Source organism: Lissotriton helveticus, chromosome 3_1 (assembly GCF_964261635.1).
Source record: "Lissotriton helveticus chromosome 3_1, aLisHel1.1, whole genome shotgun sequence".
NCBI classification, from domain to species: Eukaryota; Metazoa; Chordata; class Amphibia; order Caudata; family Salamandridae; genus Lissotriton; species Lissotriton helveticus.
Genome location: NC_136061.1, coordinates 2,118,695,085 through 2,118,713,514, shown reverse-complemented (window position 1 = coordinate 2,118,713,514; position 18,430 = coordinate 2,118,695,085). Strand labels below are relative to the sequence as shown.

At 45.6% G+C, this 18,430-nt stretch overlaps 1 protein-coding gene across 1 annotated transcript in view; it reads right to left on the bottom strand.

Moving 5' to 3' along the window:
• Nucleotides 1-8,025: 8,025 nt before the first annotated feature.
• Nucleotides 8,026-18,430, bottom strand: part of IQGAP1 (IQ motif containing GTPase activating protein 1) — a 488,190-nt gene continuing 477,785 nt past the window's right edge. Inside the window, exon 38 of the mRNA XM_078683320.1 lies at nucleotides 8,026-10,346. Coding sequence (XP_078539446.1) covers nucleotides 10,233-10,346 — 114 coding nt within the window. The 3' untranslated portion in view covers nucleotides 8,026-10,232. The remainder of the gene's footprint in view (nucleotides 10,347-18,430) is intronic.

Here is an 18,430-nt window from a genome sequence, read left to right as displayed (position 1 = left end):
GAGGCTCCTGGCACCGAGCCGGCGCCAGCTTGGCCTCTGGAGTGGCAGCTGCCTGCCCAGGCGGCGCCGGAGTGGCCACCTGCGGCGCCAGCTCGGCCCCAGACGGGGCAGCCGCCCGCTCAGAGGATCGAGAGGGACTCAGGAAAGCACCCCAAGACCCATGACTCCACTGGAGCCAGGGAGGGAGGCTTGCTCGGCCTCTGGTGAGGCAGCTGCCTGCTCAGAGGGCCAAGGGGGGCAAGCCCAGGGTCCCGGTGATCACCTGTGACACAACAGGGAGCCCCGTAGGAATTTGCAGCGAAACAGGGACGCTAGGCGCCGAAGAGGGGAGCCCCGAAGGACCACACCCCGACGGCGCCACTCTCCTACGACCTGGAGCTGAAACCTTTGGTGCCGGGGCCGGGCCGCCGGCGTCTCCGCGGAAGTCCCTGCACGAGGCAAGGGATCCGCGGGCGTCTCAGGAGGTGGAGAAAGGGCAGAGGAAGCCTGCAGAGCCGCAGCGAAGGCTGTCATTTGGGCCCTAGTCGCATCCGCGCTAGGAAATGGCAGATAGGGAAGCGACAGGCGGGGGCGCATGTCCCAGGGGGAGCAGGCACCCACCGTGAAAGGAGGACAAGGCCTCGGAGAAAAACTGAAGGACCTACCAGTCGGTGAGCCACGCAGATGGGGCCGCAGCGAAAGACGATGTCGCAGACAAAACCGGCAGTGCCTTGCTTCCAAGGTAGGGGACGGATGCTGAGAGGACACCAACCTGGATAAGCGTGCCGACAGCAACTTCATCCGGCGCTCCCGCCGCGACTTAGGCTTAAGGTGCTGGCCTGCGTTGGAGCTCTCCGAGTCGTAGTGCCCACCCAGGCACCACACGCAAACTGGGTGAAGGTCCGTCGCCGACATGGGACGTGCACAAGAGGGACACGTCCTGAAGCCCGAAGGCATTTGCACACTGTTCCAAATGTGAAAAAAGGGATAGAAAGCATGAAAACAGGCCAGAGCTCAACTGGATCCGCGTTGCAGGCGGAAAGAGAAAAAACAGACGTAGGCGCGCCAGAGTGGGACTTATGTATCCTCGCTGACGTCACGGAGGATGTCAGGGCAGAGTCACGTGGTGCCGTCCCCCTGGCGCGCAGGGATGCTGTGGCAAAAGAGTTTTCTAGGTCCAGTTCCACGTCTGGGGATAATTCTACGTGAAGGAATCTGCGGCTAGTAGTCTCTATCAGATTGTTGCCTTTATGCGATGTAGAGGTGTTGTCTGTAGATATGTTCCTGGAGCCTCCCCTGTAGAAGGAGCGACAAAAATAACCCCTATTGGATGGGGACTGTAGGGCTCCCATAAATGTTGCAACGTCTGTGTCCTTCTTAATCTTCTCTAAGGCAGTGTCTACAACAGGATCAAAGAGATGCTCTTTATCAAAAGTTAAGTTGAATATAGAAACCTGTAGTTCGGGTTTAAACACTGAAATTCTAGGCCAGGCAGATCTTCTAAGCAAGTCACTGGTGTTGATTACATGAGCTGCAGAGTCAGCTGAATCTAATAGATGTGTTTGAAATTAGCTTTCCTTCATGAAGTAGGTTGTGTGCCTTAGTCTTATGTTCTTAAACAACAATGGGAGAGGTAGGGAGAGTCAAGGAGGTTTTCTCAGTCCCCGGTTCAATGTAGATAAACAAAAGGAGAGAGGCCAAATCAGTCTCAGAATAGCCACTAAATTGGAGCGAGATAGGAAAGGATCACACACTCACTTTGGGTGAATAGGAAAGCCCTCACACACCGACCTGGTCAGTGTCATGCTTCATCATCGGGCCCCACCAAAGAGGCCGAGTGCCTCTTCGGTGTGCTACAACGCCAGAAAGACTGCGGAGCTGGTTGTGTGAAGAAGGGCGTGTTGTGAGGGTGAGTGAAATTAAAAGTGTCTGGAAGAGTATCAGGAAAACATTTTTTAATAGATGATCCCTAAGACACGTATTTACAAGTATTATGTGTCTGAATTTAGTTGCCAAGGTTTAGGAATGGTAAAATTCAGAGAAATACAATAAATCATTTGGTGGGGCCCGATGATGAAGCATGACACTGACCAGGTCGGTGTGTGAGGGCTTTCCTATTCACCCAAAGTGAGTGTGTGATCCTTTTCTATCTCGCTCCAATTTAGTGGCTATTCTGAGACTGATTTGGCCTCTCTCCTTTTGTTTATCTACTTAGTCTTATGTTCATCAGGTAGAAATTGGAGCAATTGTTCCAATTCATCGTAGTGCGCTCTGTTGTATTTAACTAAGAGAGCATGGGTATTGGCTACACGCCAGTGAGTGGCTGCTTGTGCAGCTATTGTCTTGCTTGAGGCATCTATCAGTTTAGATTCCTTGTCTGGGGGAGCATCCTCAGATGTTTGTGAGTTTGCCGTTTACGGGCAGTAGAAACCACTAAGGAATCTAATGGTAACTGACCCTTGAAGTAAACTGGATCAGATGGTGCAGATTTATACTTTTTATCAACCCTTGGCGTAAGAATTCTTGCGCGAACCGGGTCTTTGAAGATAGCGTCCACATGTCTTAGCATACCCTTAAGCATAGGCAGTATGAGGGGATCTCTGGGATGAGCTTAGTGTCTCAAAGAGAAAATTGTCTTCAAGTGACTCTTTATGAAACTGAACTCCATGATATTTACCAGCCCTATTTATTAGTTCTATGTACCCTACATTATCGTCAGGTGGAGAGGGTTTTGTAAGGCATACATCTAGATCATTATCTGTGTTTGGATCTGTATTATAATCGTCCCGTGGATCAGGGCCATTATCATCTACCCCATACCCTTCATCTTGGTTGTCAGGTATTTGTGGTCGTGGGGAATTTGTGGGTGTTATTAATACATTTGAGTTAGGTGGGGAAGGAAGTGTAAGAGGAGGAGAGAGGTTAGTACCAACATGTTTTTTCTTAAGAGGAATGTGATAAGTGTCCTCCGTTTCTGGTTTGTGTTTTGAAAATTTGGCCTGCATTTGTCCAGTCTTGGGATTGATGACCAGTTCCTTCTGTTTCGGGTCCGTGTTGGAAGGCGGGGCGTTGAAACGAGGCTCCCTTCATGGGAGTAGAAGTTTTTTTATCTTTCTGTGCCAACATTTTTGTAGTGGAGGCTTTCGGGCCGAAGTATTCGGATCCAAAGATGGTTTTGGTTTCCCTACCAAAGGAGTTGACCCAGAAAAGTGTTTCGGTTTCGAATGTTTCGGCTCGGTGCCCAAATGCAGCTGACTCGATCCCGAGCCAGAAGGCTTTGATGTTTGTTTCGGTGCCGAGCCCGAAGGTGGGGCGTTGGAAACATGTTCTCGTTGCCGACCTTGGCCCGAAGGCAGAGGAGGAAGCGGGCCATTTTCTTGGGCAGAGATGGTGTTTGGGGTAGGGGAGGATCGGTACTCACAATATGCTGACCCTGCGGAATGTCTTAAGTCTATGTCGGAATCGGCTTCTGACACAGAAATCAGCTCCTCTTCTTCCTCGGCTCCTTGTGCGTCGTAGACATCTTGTTCGGAATCTTCTCCAAAGAGAACCAGAATGGAGCCGCTATGTTGATGATGCATTTTGTGATATCGAGCCCGACAGTCACGGTGCGTCTTCTTGGATCGGAGTGATTTGCACAGGTCACAGTCTTGTTCGCCGTTCTCCGGGAAGAGGCACAAGTTGCACACTTCGTGCGAGTCAGTGCACGGGTACTTGGTGTGGCACCTGGGGCAGAATTTGAATAGAGAATTCCATTGACTGCAAGGTGGCCTGAGGCGGCTAATGTGATTTTTCTGAAACTGATCCGATACGTGGTGAATGGGAAACGTGATCGAATAACAATACCGTCGAGGGTAAGTGAATTGCACACCGAGGGGAACCCGAGGAACGGAGTCGAACCGGATCGCAGCAATAAACATCCGAACCCAATGGAGTCGATGTCCATGCGCACTGTCATCGAAAGGAGGAGTCACCTACCTTGTGACTCGAAAGACTTCTTCGAAGAAAAACGAAGTGCAGACATCCGGACCCAACACTAGATGGCAGGAGTATGCAAAGCATGTGATCTACAGCTCACATGCCTCAAACATAATTTTTTGTTTGCGCAGGATGTTTGCTATTAACATTTACTCTGTCGACTATTCTGGAACACATATCTCTTTTCTGAGATGGGGTGTATTTTGGCCTTGAGCTCCAAACAATTGTGGCTCTACTCTTATGATTTCATCCACCATGACTTACAATTCTCCCTCAGAGAAACGTGAATTTTTATCCAAATAATTATGAGGAAAATAAATTAATTAACCACATCCTGTCCTGTGAGGTGGTAATAGGGCTCACCTACGCCGGGGACCAACTTTCCCTGCCAGTTCCCCCTCGCCGCCGCAAGCACAACAGCGGCCGGAGTGCGAGGGGTCGGGACTTCAATCCCCAGACGCCCCAGCGGCGATTCTCGCCGGACACGGGATCATCGCGCCAGGAGGCGCCACTAAAGGACAACAGACCCAGGGGAGCGGGGGTCCTGTGAGGTGGTAATAGGGCTCACCTATGCCGGGGACCAACTTTTCCTGCCAGTTCCCCCTCGCCGCCGCAAGCACAACAGCGGCCGGAGCGCGAGGGGTCGGGACTTCAAGCCCCAGAGGCGATTCTCGCCGGACACGGGATCATCGCGCCAGGAGGCGCCACTAAAGGACAACAGACCCGGGAGAGCGGGGGTCCTGTGAGGTGGTAATAGGGCTCACCTACGCCGGGGACCAACTTTTCCTGCCAGTTCCCCCTCTCCGCTGCAAGCACAACAGCGGCCGGGACTTCAATCCCCAGACGCCCCAGCGGCGATTCTCGCCGGACACAGGATCATCGCGCCAGGAGGCGCCACTAAAGGACAACAGACCCGGGGGAGCGGGGGTCCTGTGAGGTGGTAATAGGGCTCACCTACGCCGGGGACCAACTTTTCCTGCCAGCTCCCCCTCTCTGCCGCAAGCACAACAGCGGCCGGAGTGCGAGGGGTCGGGACTTCAATCCCTAGACGCCCCAGCGGCGATTCTCGCCGGACACGGGACCATCGCGCCAGGAGGCGCCACTAAAGGACAACAGACCCCGCGTCGCGGGATCGCGCGCGGGTTGGCGCCCGGGGCTAAGCCCGGACAAAGGGCGGGCCCTCTACGGCCCTCAGCGGCACGAGGAGGGCGGGGACGGGCCACCCCCCTTGTTATCCCCACAAGAGAAGGTATAGTGTTTATTTTCACTTGTAGAAGACTCATGGACTTTCTGTTTCGCCAACATAGTCACACCACATAAATCATGACATCTAAGGGGGCCTATCCAATTTTCATTCAAAAACGATGCCCGGGCCAGGAAATGGACACGTATACTCAAAAGCATAGAACCCTCAGCACGAACAGCGAAACAAACACCGATGCTTGGCGTCAACTTCTAGATCCAATTCAAACCCTCCCACAAACCCCTGTCAGACCGGAAAAAATGTCTTACTGGGAGGAACTAAATGCTTTGTGCGGGACTAATTTTCTTCCTGTTATAGCCCCTTCCCCTGTAAAAGGCTCTACTATCGACCATTGCACAGATATTCTTTGCGATCCACGCCTATCACCCAAGGAGGATAGCAGCCAAGCTAGTGGTCTGTCACTTGGCCAAAGTGCGAAAAGGAAGCACGAAGGGGTTAACGAATACGAAACAGAAGTTAAAATACAAAAACTCTGTACTGATCCCTTATCGCCTGCCATAAATTCTATCTTACCTAAAATGCGCGCTGAAGCTCTGGATGACGTAGCAGCATCCCCTCGTCTGCAACTATTGCCCCAGTTTGAACTGATGATAAGATCTGTAATAGCACCCCTGCTTGACCAAATCAACATCTTAGGGGACAGGTTGACAAGCCTAGAGACTATCATAAAAGCCAATTCTTTCCCTCCAGCAAAGATTGATAGATCTAATAGTTTTACTCTCCCTACTGCTCCCAAAGGGCCCCACATTACAAAAACTGTTCCAACTGTAAGTAAACCTCCCAATTGCCCACCTCACATAGTTACCAAAATCGACCATACATCTGTGAGCAATACCACAAAAAATGTCTTTACCGATTGACAACCTCCCAAGAGACAACCTCCAACTGCCACCAAAATTGCTCGTAAACCTGCGTTATCTAATTACTCTGCTACTAGAGCAGAACCTAACAGAGCAGCATGTATAGATTTGCCTCCAGAAGCCGCCCCCTTTGTGCTCGTTCTTGCAGGAGTACCTGCACCCATCCATGAGAAACCTGAAAGACACCAGGACCTATTCCACAAGGTCCTGTTTTGGTTATCAAAAAATAGACCCCTGCCACCCAATAAAGACGGTGATATACTGAGTGTTAGAAGGGTGGGCTGGTTAGGGTCATCTTCTAAAGAAATTCCCGGGGACCAAGTTCTAGTCAAATTTAGGGACAGGCACACAGTCCCCTACTTACGGTCCTCCCTGCCCCATGAAAATGATGGCTCCATCTCCGTCTGGGATCTGTATGATTTTTATCCGAGTACCCCACCTATTCCCCCACCAAGATTAACAGCCTTACACAAATATCCCCTAGGTAAGGGTACTATCAATTCTCCTACCCTTTTTAGATCAGCGCTTGCTATTAGAAACCCATAGTGAATGTTTTATGAAAATCAGCAAATGTTTATGAAAATTAGAATTATGTAAACATGTATCGTGGTTTTATTGTAGCTGGTGTTTTATATTGATGTATACTTTTATGATTTCTTTGTGAAATCGAAATAAAGTTATGAAATGAAATTAACCACATCAAAATAAATGAAAGAAGAAATAGGGACAAGAAACAGGGAAAAGCAACAAAATAACCTGACTTCAGTGATCATATTTCGGCTTTCAAATGTCGTGGTGCTGTGGAATGGCAAACGCTCATGGTCTGAAATGAAGGGTGTTTTATAGTGTGGTATGTAGGTGCAAACAATTAGCCACAAGACATCAGGTGTGTGATGCTAGCATCCAGCCTACAGCAACAGGAATATTCCAATGTTGACTGCGTCCTGCCACGGATTCACGGTCAGCAACCCACCGCTAGAAGACCGCCAGCACAAGTGAGAAATCTAAATTGGCGTAGTGCAATCCCACCGCCCTGACGGCGGAGTACGATTTGCCAGCACTGGAGCCCGCCACGTCACCAGCTGTGAGTCGCATATGCAGTGGTAAGCAGTCTGTCGACACTGATTGGGAGTCCGCCGGAATACATCTAAATAAGGCGCCAGGACCGCCATCAGCTTGTCAGAGTACTTGGGAGCACTGCTGCGGCTGGATGGCGGTCGTACGGGCAAGATCTAAATCAGGCCAATAGTCTAGACGTCACCTTAATATGCAAGTTAAGATTTATCTATATGAAAAAAACTGTAGGGCGGTCAGCAAAGCTTTGGTCGAGTGCATGCGCCTGCGCACACATACACAAACATAGTGAGGGAGTGGGTAGATCTACCTCTGGATGTATAGTGCTAACCAAGGAACAGTGATAATTTATCACAATGAGGTTTGTTTTTTTATGTTACAAAGTTATCATTCCCTGAATTGCGTGCCATAACTGTATTATGTTCCTTTAAAGTGCTAAATGATTATCAGAGTTTAATGTTTGCTTTGCTAATATGCAAATATTTCTTTATATAATGTAATCTAGGAGTTCAAGCGACCTACTCGGTGGTCTTGGGGTTCTACATATAAACAGAATATCACAATGACATTGTCGGATTTTTGCACTATTATATGTTATAAATCCTCTTGTATACATATGACACTTGACATTTTGAGAACTGCTGTATCTAATAGGATTCTTGCAAACCTTTACAACATTACATGGTGTTCTATGTATGGGAAATACCATTATCATCAAACGTTAACAAAAGTGGCATAAAGAAGAAGGTTGTAAGATATAAAAAATATGAGTAACAAAATAAATTTGCTATTTTGACCAACTTGAAAGACTAAGAATAAGCATAACACACTTTGCAAAGATGTCAACGGAGAATAATAAACACATGCAAGTAAACAAATGACCTTTTATTTGATTGACAGTGAATACAGAGCAAGGCCGAATGGCTGGCAGATGCTGTATGCAAACAAAAAGGTGGCTGAGTTCAGGCATATGGTTAAAATCATCTAGGGTAAAATCAATAACCATATGTGAAGTGGGACACCAATAAATAAAATACTCAGATAATTGCAGTGCAGAGACTTTGAGACAGCTGCATCAAAATAATTCTCATTTATTTTCCAGCGTTGTTTCTCTGATGCAGGCGTGCAGCCAAAATGAGTGCACGTTCTCAAGCTATTTTAGTAGCTGAGGCAGTAGCACTGAATTAACTAAGCAACCTTTGACTTTTATCATAAGTCGTATAAATATTTTTAAGGCATTTCTTTTAATGTAGGAGTTTTGCCGAAACAATTTTATAGTAATAATCCAAATGCATCAGACTGTATAGTGAGTGAATTATTGTCAAAAAGATGTGCCTGACATTCAAACATGACTGCTTTGTAAACTAGCAAGAGCTGCCTGACCCTGAGCAAGCTGCACAGACAAAGCTGAAATGTTTGGAAATAATTTAACCTCGTTTAATCTAAAAGTTACCCCTAAAATGTTGTAATAATCCAAGTGTATTTATAGATTAAAAATGTGTGTCCCTGATACCACAAACAATATGTAAAACTGTATTTACAATTGTTATAGTTTTAGACACATGCTTTAAGGAAAATCCTTTCAGGACCGCATAAAACGTGTATACATTTTTGTTTTAAAACAAATTACTAGCGAGGCTCTTCCTTATTCAGAAAGCAGGAAAAAACAATCTAGTGTTCGAAGGAAAAGCTCTTCACTCTTTTAACAATTAAATGCAACAAAATGTTTTCCTATTTGTGGATAAGCCCATTGCCCTACGTTGTATTGCTCACGTAATACACTGAATATATATATTTTTCCTAGTAAGGCCATTTTTGTTAACCTTTGATAAAAAGCCGCTGACAATCTAAGCAATATCATATAAAATTGTGTGGATGCACATAGCATCAATATTGTATGAACACGATAATATTTTCTCTTATCTCTTGCTCACCCCTGGGTAAGGTATATGTATGTATGTATGTATATATATATATATATATATATATATATATATATATATATATATATATATATATATTATGTATATATATATATATTTTTTTGTTTTAGGAGACAGAAATTGAAATCGATGGTTGTTTTGTCTTTCACAATGCATGAAATAGAGATTGCAATTTTGTTTTGCATTTGTATTTAAATGTCTGCATTGTACATTTATCAGGCCACTTTCAGTAACAGAGTTGTGAATGAAGATGGGTGCAACGGAATGTGTTACATTATTTGAAACATTGTAAGTTTTAACAACACCTTTAGCAACACTGATCGAGTAAGCTGCCCTAGGAATCCTGCCGCGTGGCCACTGAGCCAATCCCTGTCACGGAAAACTGGAAAAGGCTGGCACTCAAGAAGTGGCCTCAAAACAAATAAATCAGCTTAATTACATGAAACCAGAACCTATCTTGTCTCTCTGGGATAGGATAAAACATCATGGACCACCATGAAAGGAAGAGAGTTGTGAAAGGAATGACTCCTATTTAATTGGTCTAATTAGCAGCACTATGTGAATTCATGTTCAATAAAGGAACAGCAGGACTCATCAAATGTCCAATTGATTTAGATATTGAAACAGGCTTCCTGGAGTGCAAAAGGTAACATCTAATGGTTTCCCAAGGCCAAGAGCTCCAGCACACTTGAAGCAGAGAGCCATTAAATGTGTCTTGGCACAAAAGTGTCACTGGGATCTGCAGTGCCTGCTTCCACCAAGCACACTCGACTACAAGCACCTGCATCTAGACAAGCAGGCTTTAATCTAATATTATATTTGTCCAATTTGTTCCACTCCAAATTATTGCCACTGGAGTAAAAAGTAGGACAATATTTAAATCCACTCTCTTTTCTCTCAATTGTTCAAATGTATTTTTTCAGCCACAGCAACGTGGTATGTTGAAGCCCACCACAGATTTCCTTCATTGCTGCTAAAAGGATTTGAAGAGGATCCTTGAAAAGAGATGCTTGTGAGGATATTTTTGGAGTGTCCCTTTATAACACCACTTTGTCCTCTGTTCAAATGAGATATAATGGCAAAAGTGCAGCTGTGATCCATCCTTCCTGATTCAGGATCTCCAGGGATACCCCATTACTTCCCATAGAACTTCTTGTTAAGGAGAAAGATGAGGAGGTTCACGTTGACCTTTGCTCTTTCGAACATCTTCATGACAGCCACGCCCTCATACTGCAGCTGCAGAAGGTCCTGCAAATGTTAAAGAGAGAAACTGGTGAGTTATCACATGCCCAAAAACAAACGTGTGCTTACAGAGAATTCTACCTTTATTATTGCTTGTTATATTCCCCAACCGGGTGGCAATCAGCAGCAGGGACATCCAATCAGAAGACAATATAATGCGTGTGCAGCCTTCCTCCCTTAAAAAAGGGATTCCAGACGATTATTCCAAATCCCTATTGTACTCCTCATTGCATTCAGGAACATGCTAAAATACAAAATTTTCTTTACACGTGTTTGTGCATGCTTGTAGAAAAGTTTGCATTTTAGCAGGTTCCTGAATTGCATTCTTGTTGCATTGAGGGGTACAACAGGGCTGTGGCGTTTCTTTTTGTCATGTCGCTGCCTATTGCCTTTTGTGCACGTACATATATTTAAATAATATATGAAATCATTTAAACCACACATTCATGTCTACTTTTCTGAATGTTTCAGGCAAAATGTGAGTTTACATTTAGATGATTCAAGGGTTTATAAACTAATGAAACAAATAACAAATACCACACTGCCATGCAATAAATTAAGAAATGTAGAGATCGTTTATTATTTCTATTTTCAACTTCTAGTGCTGATATTAGGAATTACACGAAGTAAAAAAGCAGGTATGTTTGATGCCCGAAAAAGGTGATAAGATTCTTGCAATTTGTGTTCATATTATATATAAATGTATGAGTACACTTATAACGTATTAACGCTGCATGAGCGCTATACAAGAACAAATACATACAATCACAAATGGAAATGTGAAATTAACATTTAAATTTCACCCTGTGACATCTCTATGTATTTAAAGTCATAACAAGATACCCAGTATGCTCTTGTCACTTAGTGATATACCACGGGCCTGCTGAGGCATAAATGTTTGAATTGTTTATACAAAGTCTCAACAAATATTGTTGACAATGTCTTGAACAGGAGTCTTCAGGCCCCCTGACAGTAAGGAGATTCATTTTTATTGTTTAAAGCGTTTATTTTCCACATATAACTGATAGGTATTGCTGCTTAGCGCTCGCGCTGCTGCTAGCGCTACCTCATTTTTAACCCCTTAAGTGCTGCCGTCGGCCAACGGTCGTCACGGGCACTACCTCCCCAGTGCTGCGCACGACCGTTGGACGTCCAGTTCAGCACCGGATAATGGACAGCGCAGCACTGGGGAGGTTTGTTTACTAGCTTTAAAGGGGTTAAACTCACCTTTTCCGATATCTGCTTTGTTATTTATTTTCGTTTTTCCCCTGTTTTTAGGCGGGGTCAGGCTGGGCTCAAGATCTCTCCCTCCCTCACACCGCATATAAAGGAAAGCGCATCGCCGTTTTCGGCGAGTCCGGGTCCCGGGGTTTGCCCTGCTTGGGGGCCATCTTAGTTTGGGATCACTACTACAACTACGGGCGCCATTTTGGAACGCCCTTGTGACCGAGCTGGGCCTGGAGTGCCTATTTAAAGCTCTTCTCTACCGCGCAGATGGGTCGCCCTCGCTTAGCCGGAGTCGTGCCTGAGTCCTGCCCGTCTGCGCCCGTCCGCGCTGAGGACGGGCTGCAGGACGGGCTGTCCACTATCAGCGTGACTTCAGGTACGTTAACTCAGGGCAGTCGCGTTTACTATTCATTTGCGGCATTATATTTACTGCGACCTTCTGCTTCCTCTCATTGCGCGATCTGCACTCTGCCTTGCCATAACTTCTTATGCCCCGGCTGCGGTTTTACTACTGGCAAAATGCAGCTCTCTAAAACCCAACAGTATACTAAGCACTGTAGGGGGAAACGGAAGCCTACGAAGGGTGGTACTTCCCCTCCCGCCCCGCTCCATTTTTGGAGCCTAAACTGTAGATCGCTCCCTAAGAATAATCTAAACATCCATGATTTCATAATCGAGGAATCCCCTGATGTTTTATTCCTGACCGAGACCTGGATTCATGCCAGCTCAGGTCCGGATATCGCTACTGCGATTCCTTCTAATTATGTTATGCTTCATCAGGATAGACCCTCAGGTAAAGGGGGTGGAATTGCCATCATCTTTAAATCCACCTACCAATGCAAACTGGAGGCACTACATCTTCCAGGAAGTGAAGCTGCATTGTTTAAACTCACGATTAATCCCCGTTTGACACTTTCGGGTCTGCTAATCTATCGGCCCCCGGGGAATGCTGCTTCTTGGATTCCCTTACTTGTTGATTGTCTATCAGCAATACTCCTGAAATCAAATAACTTCACCATACTTGGTGATTTAAATATTCATCTAGATGATGTTACTAATTCCCTTACAAAATCTCTTCTTTCTGATTTAGAGGTTTTTAATCTCAAACTGTGCAATACTGGAGCTACTCACATTGCCGGTCACCTTTTGGACCCAGTTATTTCCACTCTTCCATTTGAGTGCTCTCACCTGGCACGTCCGCTGGTGTGGTCCGATCATTATGCCGTACACTTTGTGTTACCGCCCGGTCTTTACATAACCAATGTTTATGTAGAGGAAACAAAACCCTCTTATCGATGGGACAAAATCGATATAGCCACTTTTAATCTGCATCTGACGAAGACTATTCCTTCTCTCAATAATACTGATCAGAATTTGAATGCCCCTATTACTAGGTGGCTAACAGATGCAGTATCGGTGCATGCCCCCCGTTCGGGCAGTACATTTCGATCTTTGCGTCCCCCAGCACCTTGGTACTCGGATGAGTTAAAAATCCAACGTGCTAAATGTAAAGCCTTGGAGAGGAAGTGGAGAAGATTCTATTCCACTCCCTCTAAACTGATTTACAAGGAAGAGCTAAAAGCTTATCATGCTAACTGTAAACGGGCCAAGGCAGTTTACATTACCTCTACTATCACCTCAGTGCAAAATTGTCCTCGGACTCTTTTTGCTACTGTTAATAAACTTACAGGTGCTGACACTGTTCCTGTGTTGCCGGCTCTGGATGGTAAACATTGTAATGCTATTGCGGACTTTTTTATATCGAAGGTTCAAGACATTCACCAATCCTTAATTTCCCTTCCGCCCCCTATTGATCCCTTCCTATCTGGCTCTTGCTGTAATGTCTTTGTCCCTCCCACTGAGTTTCTGCACAACTGGAAATTATTTGATGATGTTTCCTTCCTGTCGTGCTTAAAAAGCATTAGGTCAGGATCTCCTCGGGACCCTGTCCCTATGAGGATATTGAAACAACTTGACCTTGAACCACTTAGATTCCTAATGAGGTTACTTAACATCTCTCTTAGTGAATCTCGGGTGGAACAGGAATGGAAACACGCCATGGTCGTTCCCCTACAGAAGAAATCTGGTATGGACATTACTAACCTGGCCAATTTCAGGCCTATATCCCTGCTGCCAGCTTGTTCTAAGATACTAGAACGCCATGTCAACTTTCAGCTAAATGAACTTGTTGAAAATACGGGATATCTCCATCCATCCCAATCAGGCTTTCGCGCTAATTATTCCACCGAATTCGCACTCCTGGGGGTGACTGAGCGACTCCGACACGGTATTGATAGTGGTGAGACCTTTGCGCTTATACTATTGGATTTAAGCGCGGCTTTTGATACCGTGTCGCATTCCATTCTCCTAGAGTCCCTTCACTCCCTTGGTGTCGCAGGATCTGCGCTTGCCTGGGTGGCTTCATTTCTTAATGAGCGTACCTTTCAGGTATTTTCAACCAAAGCTGAATCTGCGATCTGCTCATCTGCTTATGGCGTTCCGCAGGGGTCTATATTGAGCCCTTTGCTGTTCAATATTTACATCAGACCCCTTGCCACGATAGTAGAGGACGCCGGTCTGTCTATTTATTCCTATGCAGATGATACGCAGATCGTGTTCTCCCTGTCTGACAGTAGGTCTCAGGACACCTCTGCCCTTAAAATCGGCCTTTCTCGGGTTGCAGCCTGGATGCAGGTTAACCTGCTAAAACTCAATGGTGATAAGACCGAGGTTATCGTACTTGGCAAACATAAAGATCTGTGGGGTTCTAGACACTGGCCTAGTGACATGGGTCCACTGCCTACCCCCGTGCCAGTTGTTCGTAACCTCGGCTTTCTAATTGACGAGAAACTCTCGATGCGTCAACAGGCAACTAAGGTCGCTGCAATCTGCTTTAACACTCTACGCTGGTTGCAGAAGATCCTATGGATGCTGCCTGAGTCTACTCGTCGAACTGTTGTCCAGGCTCTTGTAATGTCCCGTATCGACTACGGCAATGTGCTCTATCTGGGAGCTGATAGAGCTACAATGAATATACTCCAGGTTGTGCAGAACTCAGCTGCCCGCCTCCTGTGCAATGTTCCACGCAGAATGTCTGCAACACAAGCCCTATGTGACCTTCATTGGTTAAAAATTGCTGACCGTGTAGCTTTTAAAACTTTGTGCCTTATGTTTAAAATCCGTCAGGGTTCTGCTCCCACATATTTGCACAATCTTGTCCGGCCATACCAGCCAAATCGTCCCCTTAGGTCATCAAATCAAGCCAATTTTGTAATTCCTAGAATTCGCTTGACAAAAATGGGAGGCCGCTCTTTTGCCCATCTGGGGCCGAAGATGTGGAATGCTCTTCCGCTGACGCTCAAAACGGAGACCAATCTTCTGGCCTTTCGCAAAAAGCTAAAAACTTTTCTGTTTTAGTTGGTCAAATGTTCTCTGCTTCTCCTGTTTCAGCAACTACCTATCTTTCTTCTTTAGGCTGTCCCTGGCGCCGGGAAACCCTTTACGGGTAGCTGAGCGCAATACAAATTCAATAAAAAAAAAAAAAAAAAAAAAAAAAAAAAAGTGAATAACTGATCTTAGAATTGAAATGTAGTGACATTTTTAATGACATTTCGGAACTGATAATTTAACTGAGCAAATAGAATGTGTTTTTTCATTTTTTTCTTTTTAAGAGATACAGGTTTTGGTGCTTTAACATTTCTGTCCTTCTGGTGATTGTGTTGCCATAGTGAAGGCACGTCTTAACATTCCCACCTTGTTAAACGATGGAACGGTCAATGATAGGACTTTCTGAAACTGCATGGATAGAATGTCAGAGTGCCATGGGCTGTAATTTCTATTCACACAGTGATGGTTAAAAGAGAAAGCAATGGCAAACGTAATATAAGGCTAAAGAAAAAGTTCAGCATCGATTCTGTTTTTAAGCATTCTCAATATTGGGAAATAGGGGAACTGAGCTAAAGAAAGAAGTAATTTCTTCAATGATGACAAGGCATTAACAGCTAGAAAACCCAGAAAGGATTGTTACTTGCCCTGTAACCATCTGTTTGTGGCATGTAGTGCTATAGATTCCCGTGGTCTGCATACTCCTGCCATCTAGTGTTGGGTTGGAGTTCTGCAACTTGTTTTTCTTTGAAGAAGTCTTTCGAGTCATGAGGCAGAGTGACTTCTCCTCTCGGTAATATTGCGTACGGTCATCAATTCCTTTCTTTGATTGTTTTTACCACAGGCGGGTTAGAAAGGAGTGTAAGGAAAGTGCTAGAATAAAGATATCCATGCCAATAGAAGTGTGTAAAACGTAATTGTAACTGCCACAAGCATCTGGGGAGGGCGCATATGAATCTACAGCACTACATGCCACAAACAAACGCTTACAGGGTAAGTAACATAATCTGTTCCATGGCATGTGTGGCAGTAGATACACATGTTCTGCATATATGTAAAGCAACCCCTCCTTAGAAGCGGTGGCTAGAGTTGGGAGTTGCAGTAGTTTGAAAAAGGCTATGTAGCACTGCCTGACTTACATTGCTAACACAGCTACACAGTAGTGTTGGTAAATGTAGGTGGTGCAGACCATGTAGCTGCTTTAATAATTTTAGCTATGTGGGTATTTCCTAAAGAGGCCACAGTTGCTCCTTTTTTACGAGTAGAGTGTGCTGATGGAGTTATAGGTAAAGGTCTTTTGGCTTTAGTGTAGCAAGTTTGGATGCATTTTACTGTCCATTTGGTTATGCCTGACTTAGATATAGCATTGTTTTATGAGGTGGAGATAAGGCTACAAAGAGTTGGTCTATTTTTCTGAAGGATTTAGTTCAATCTATATAGAACATTAGTGCTCTTTGTACGTCTAAGATATGGAGAGCTGTTTTTGCCACCGAATCAGGGTTAGGGAAAAAGATAGGTAGCTCAATTGATTGATTGAGATGAAACTGGGAAACTACCTTTGATAGGAATTTAGGATTAGTCCTTAGTATGTTTTTGCAGGGGCGGCTCCTCCGCTAAGGCGGAGGAGGTTCGCCCCACTGCTCCGAGAGCAGAATTATTTTTAAATAAAATGATAATAAATAGGCTATTATCATTTAGTTTTTCTTTGATAGGGGGCTGGGTTAGGGCGGGGCGGGCTGGGGTCAGAGCCTGGGATGAGTGGTGAGTGCACACTCTCAAAGTGCGCATAACTGCTTGGCCGGCTGTCTTGGCCTGGGCAAAGCATCATGCACACTTAGCATGTTCCCCACCAGGCTGCATTACACAGCCTGATGGGGCACATTCCCAGCCTCCAGTACCCATCTGAGTGCAGCGCTACAGCGCTCAGACCAACCACAACGCTACATTGCTGCAGCAGTTCTTCCATTTCATCCCAGTGATCCCTATCGTAATGTGTGAGTAGGGCTTGGGAATTGGCAATGATTGGACTCGTTTTCCAGCAGCAACAATACGCTTGGTCTTCTTTGTAGGAGGTGGCGTATCCCCAGTTGCCTGACTATTGGCTCGTTAACGAGCTGTGGTAGCACTAATGGAGTCTGGTGGCACCAGGTTAAATATGAAAAGGGGCTCTGAGGCAGCCACTTTATATTTTTTAGCTACCCGTGCGGTTATCACGCAGGCATGTACTGTCTGTTTAAATATGTCATCAGCGGGACACAACATGCCAGGGAGCATAGGCAGAAACTGCGGGTCTTTATGAGAGGATGACACAGTCTCAAAGAAGACCTGCTCTAATGACTCTGTATGAAGTTGGACTCCATGATGAGTAGCTACCATAGCGATTACTTGCTGGTAAGCAGTATCATCTTCAGGAGCAGAGGGGTGAGCTGGGTAAAGGTCATTGGGAGTTATAGGGTCTGTATCATAGGCATTCCAAGGATCAGGTTCCCCTAGTGGCTCTCCTTTACCCCCTGTGGGTGAACCCGAAGGTGTATTGTCCAGAGGGTCCTAATGTGGAGAAGGAGGGGGTGGCGGAGGTGGTGATGCTGAAAGAGGTGGAGGAAGGGGTGGCGGTAGTGCGGAGGATGATGTGTAGGGCTGGTATCTTTGTCCTCTTTTGAGGGGTATAGGAACGTATCCAATTCTTCCTCAAAAGTTAACAGGCTCTTTAGTCGAGAAAAGGCTTTAATTCGCACTACCCCTTCTTGAATGTGGATTTTTCTTTGTCTAATGTCTATTTTTTCAAGTATAGGCTCGACTAGGGACATGGAAACTGAAGACTGCTTCGAGGGTTTCAGTGGATTTCTGGTTCAAGGCTTTTGAAGATTTTGTTGTCCAGCACCGAAGGAGATGGACCCAGTCGCTGCATCGGTCCCAAAAGCTTAGCAGAGACCGAAGAAAGTGCTCGATCCAAGGAGGTCGAACCCAAGGACTTAGCCTTGGTCGAAGTTTTCGGTGCCAGGCCCGAAGGCGGGGCCTTCAAATTATCTTTTTGGATTTGACCCTGGCCAGATGGCAGTGGCGATCTCTATGAGTGGAAAGGGTGAGGGTTTGGAAGTTTTTTTGGTTGGAGCAAGGTCTTAGGCGACTGTACTCATGTACTGCCAGAGTGACAGGGAGTGTTCCAGTTCCTCCTCCATATTGAAGCCGAGATCTCTTCAACGGAGAACACACCTTCTTCCTCTTCAGCAGCAGGCTCTTCCTGGGCGTGCTTCTCACAGAAGATGTTGGGAGTATCATCTTTGCTGCGGCAAGATATCTTCAGTTGACGCTCCCTTCGATCGCAAGTGTATTTTTCGATGTGAAAGACTTGAAGGCATCGCAGTTGGCTTTGCAAAGGTTACACACCTGGTGTTGATTGGTGTGTGGATATTTGGCATGACACTGCTGGCAAAACGGAAAAGGTGTTTGTTCCATCAGGAACACATCTTCCGTACCGA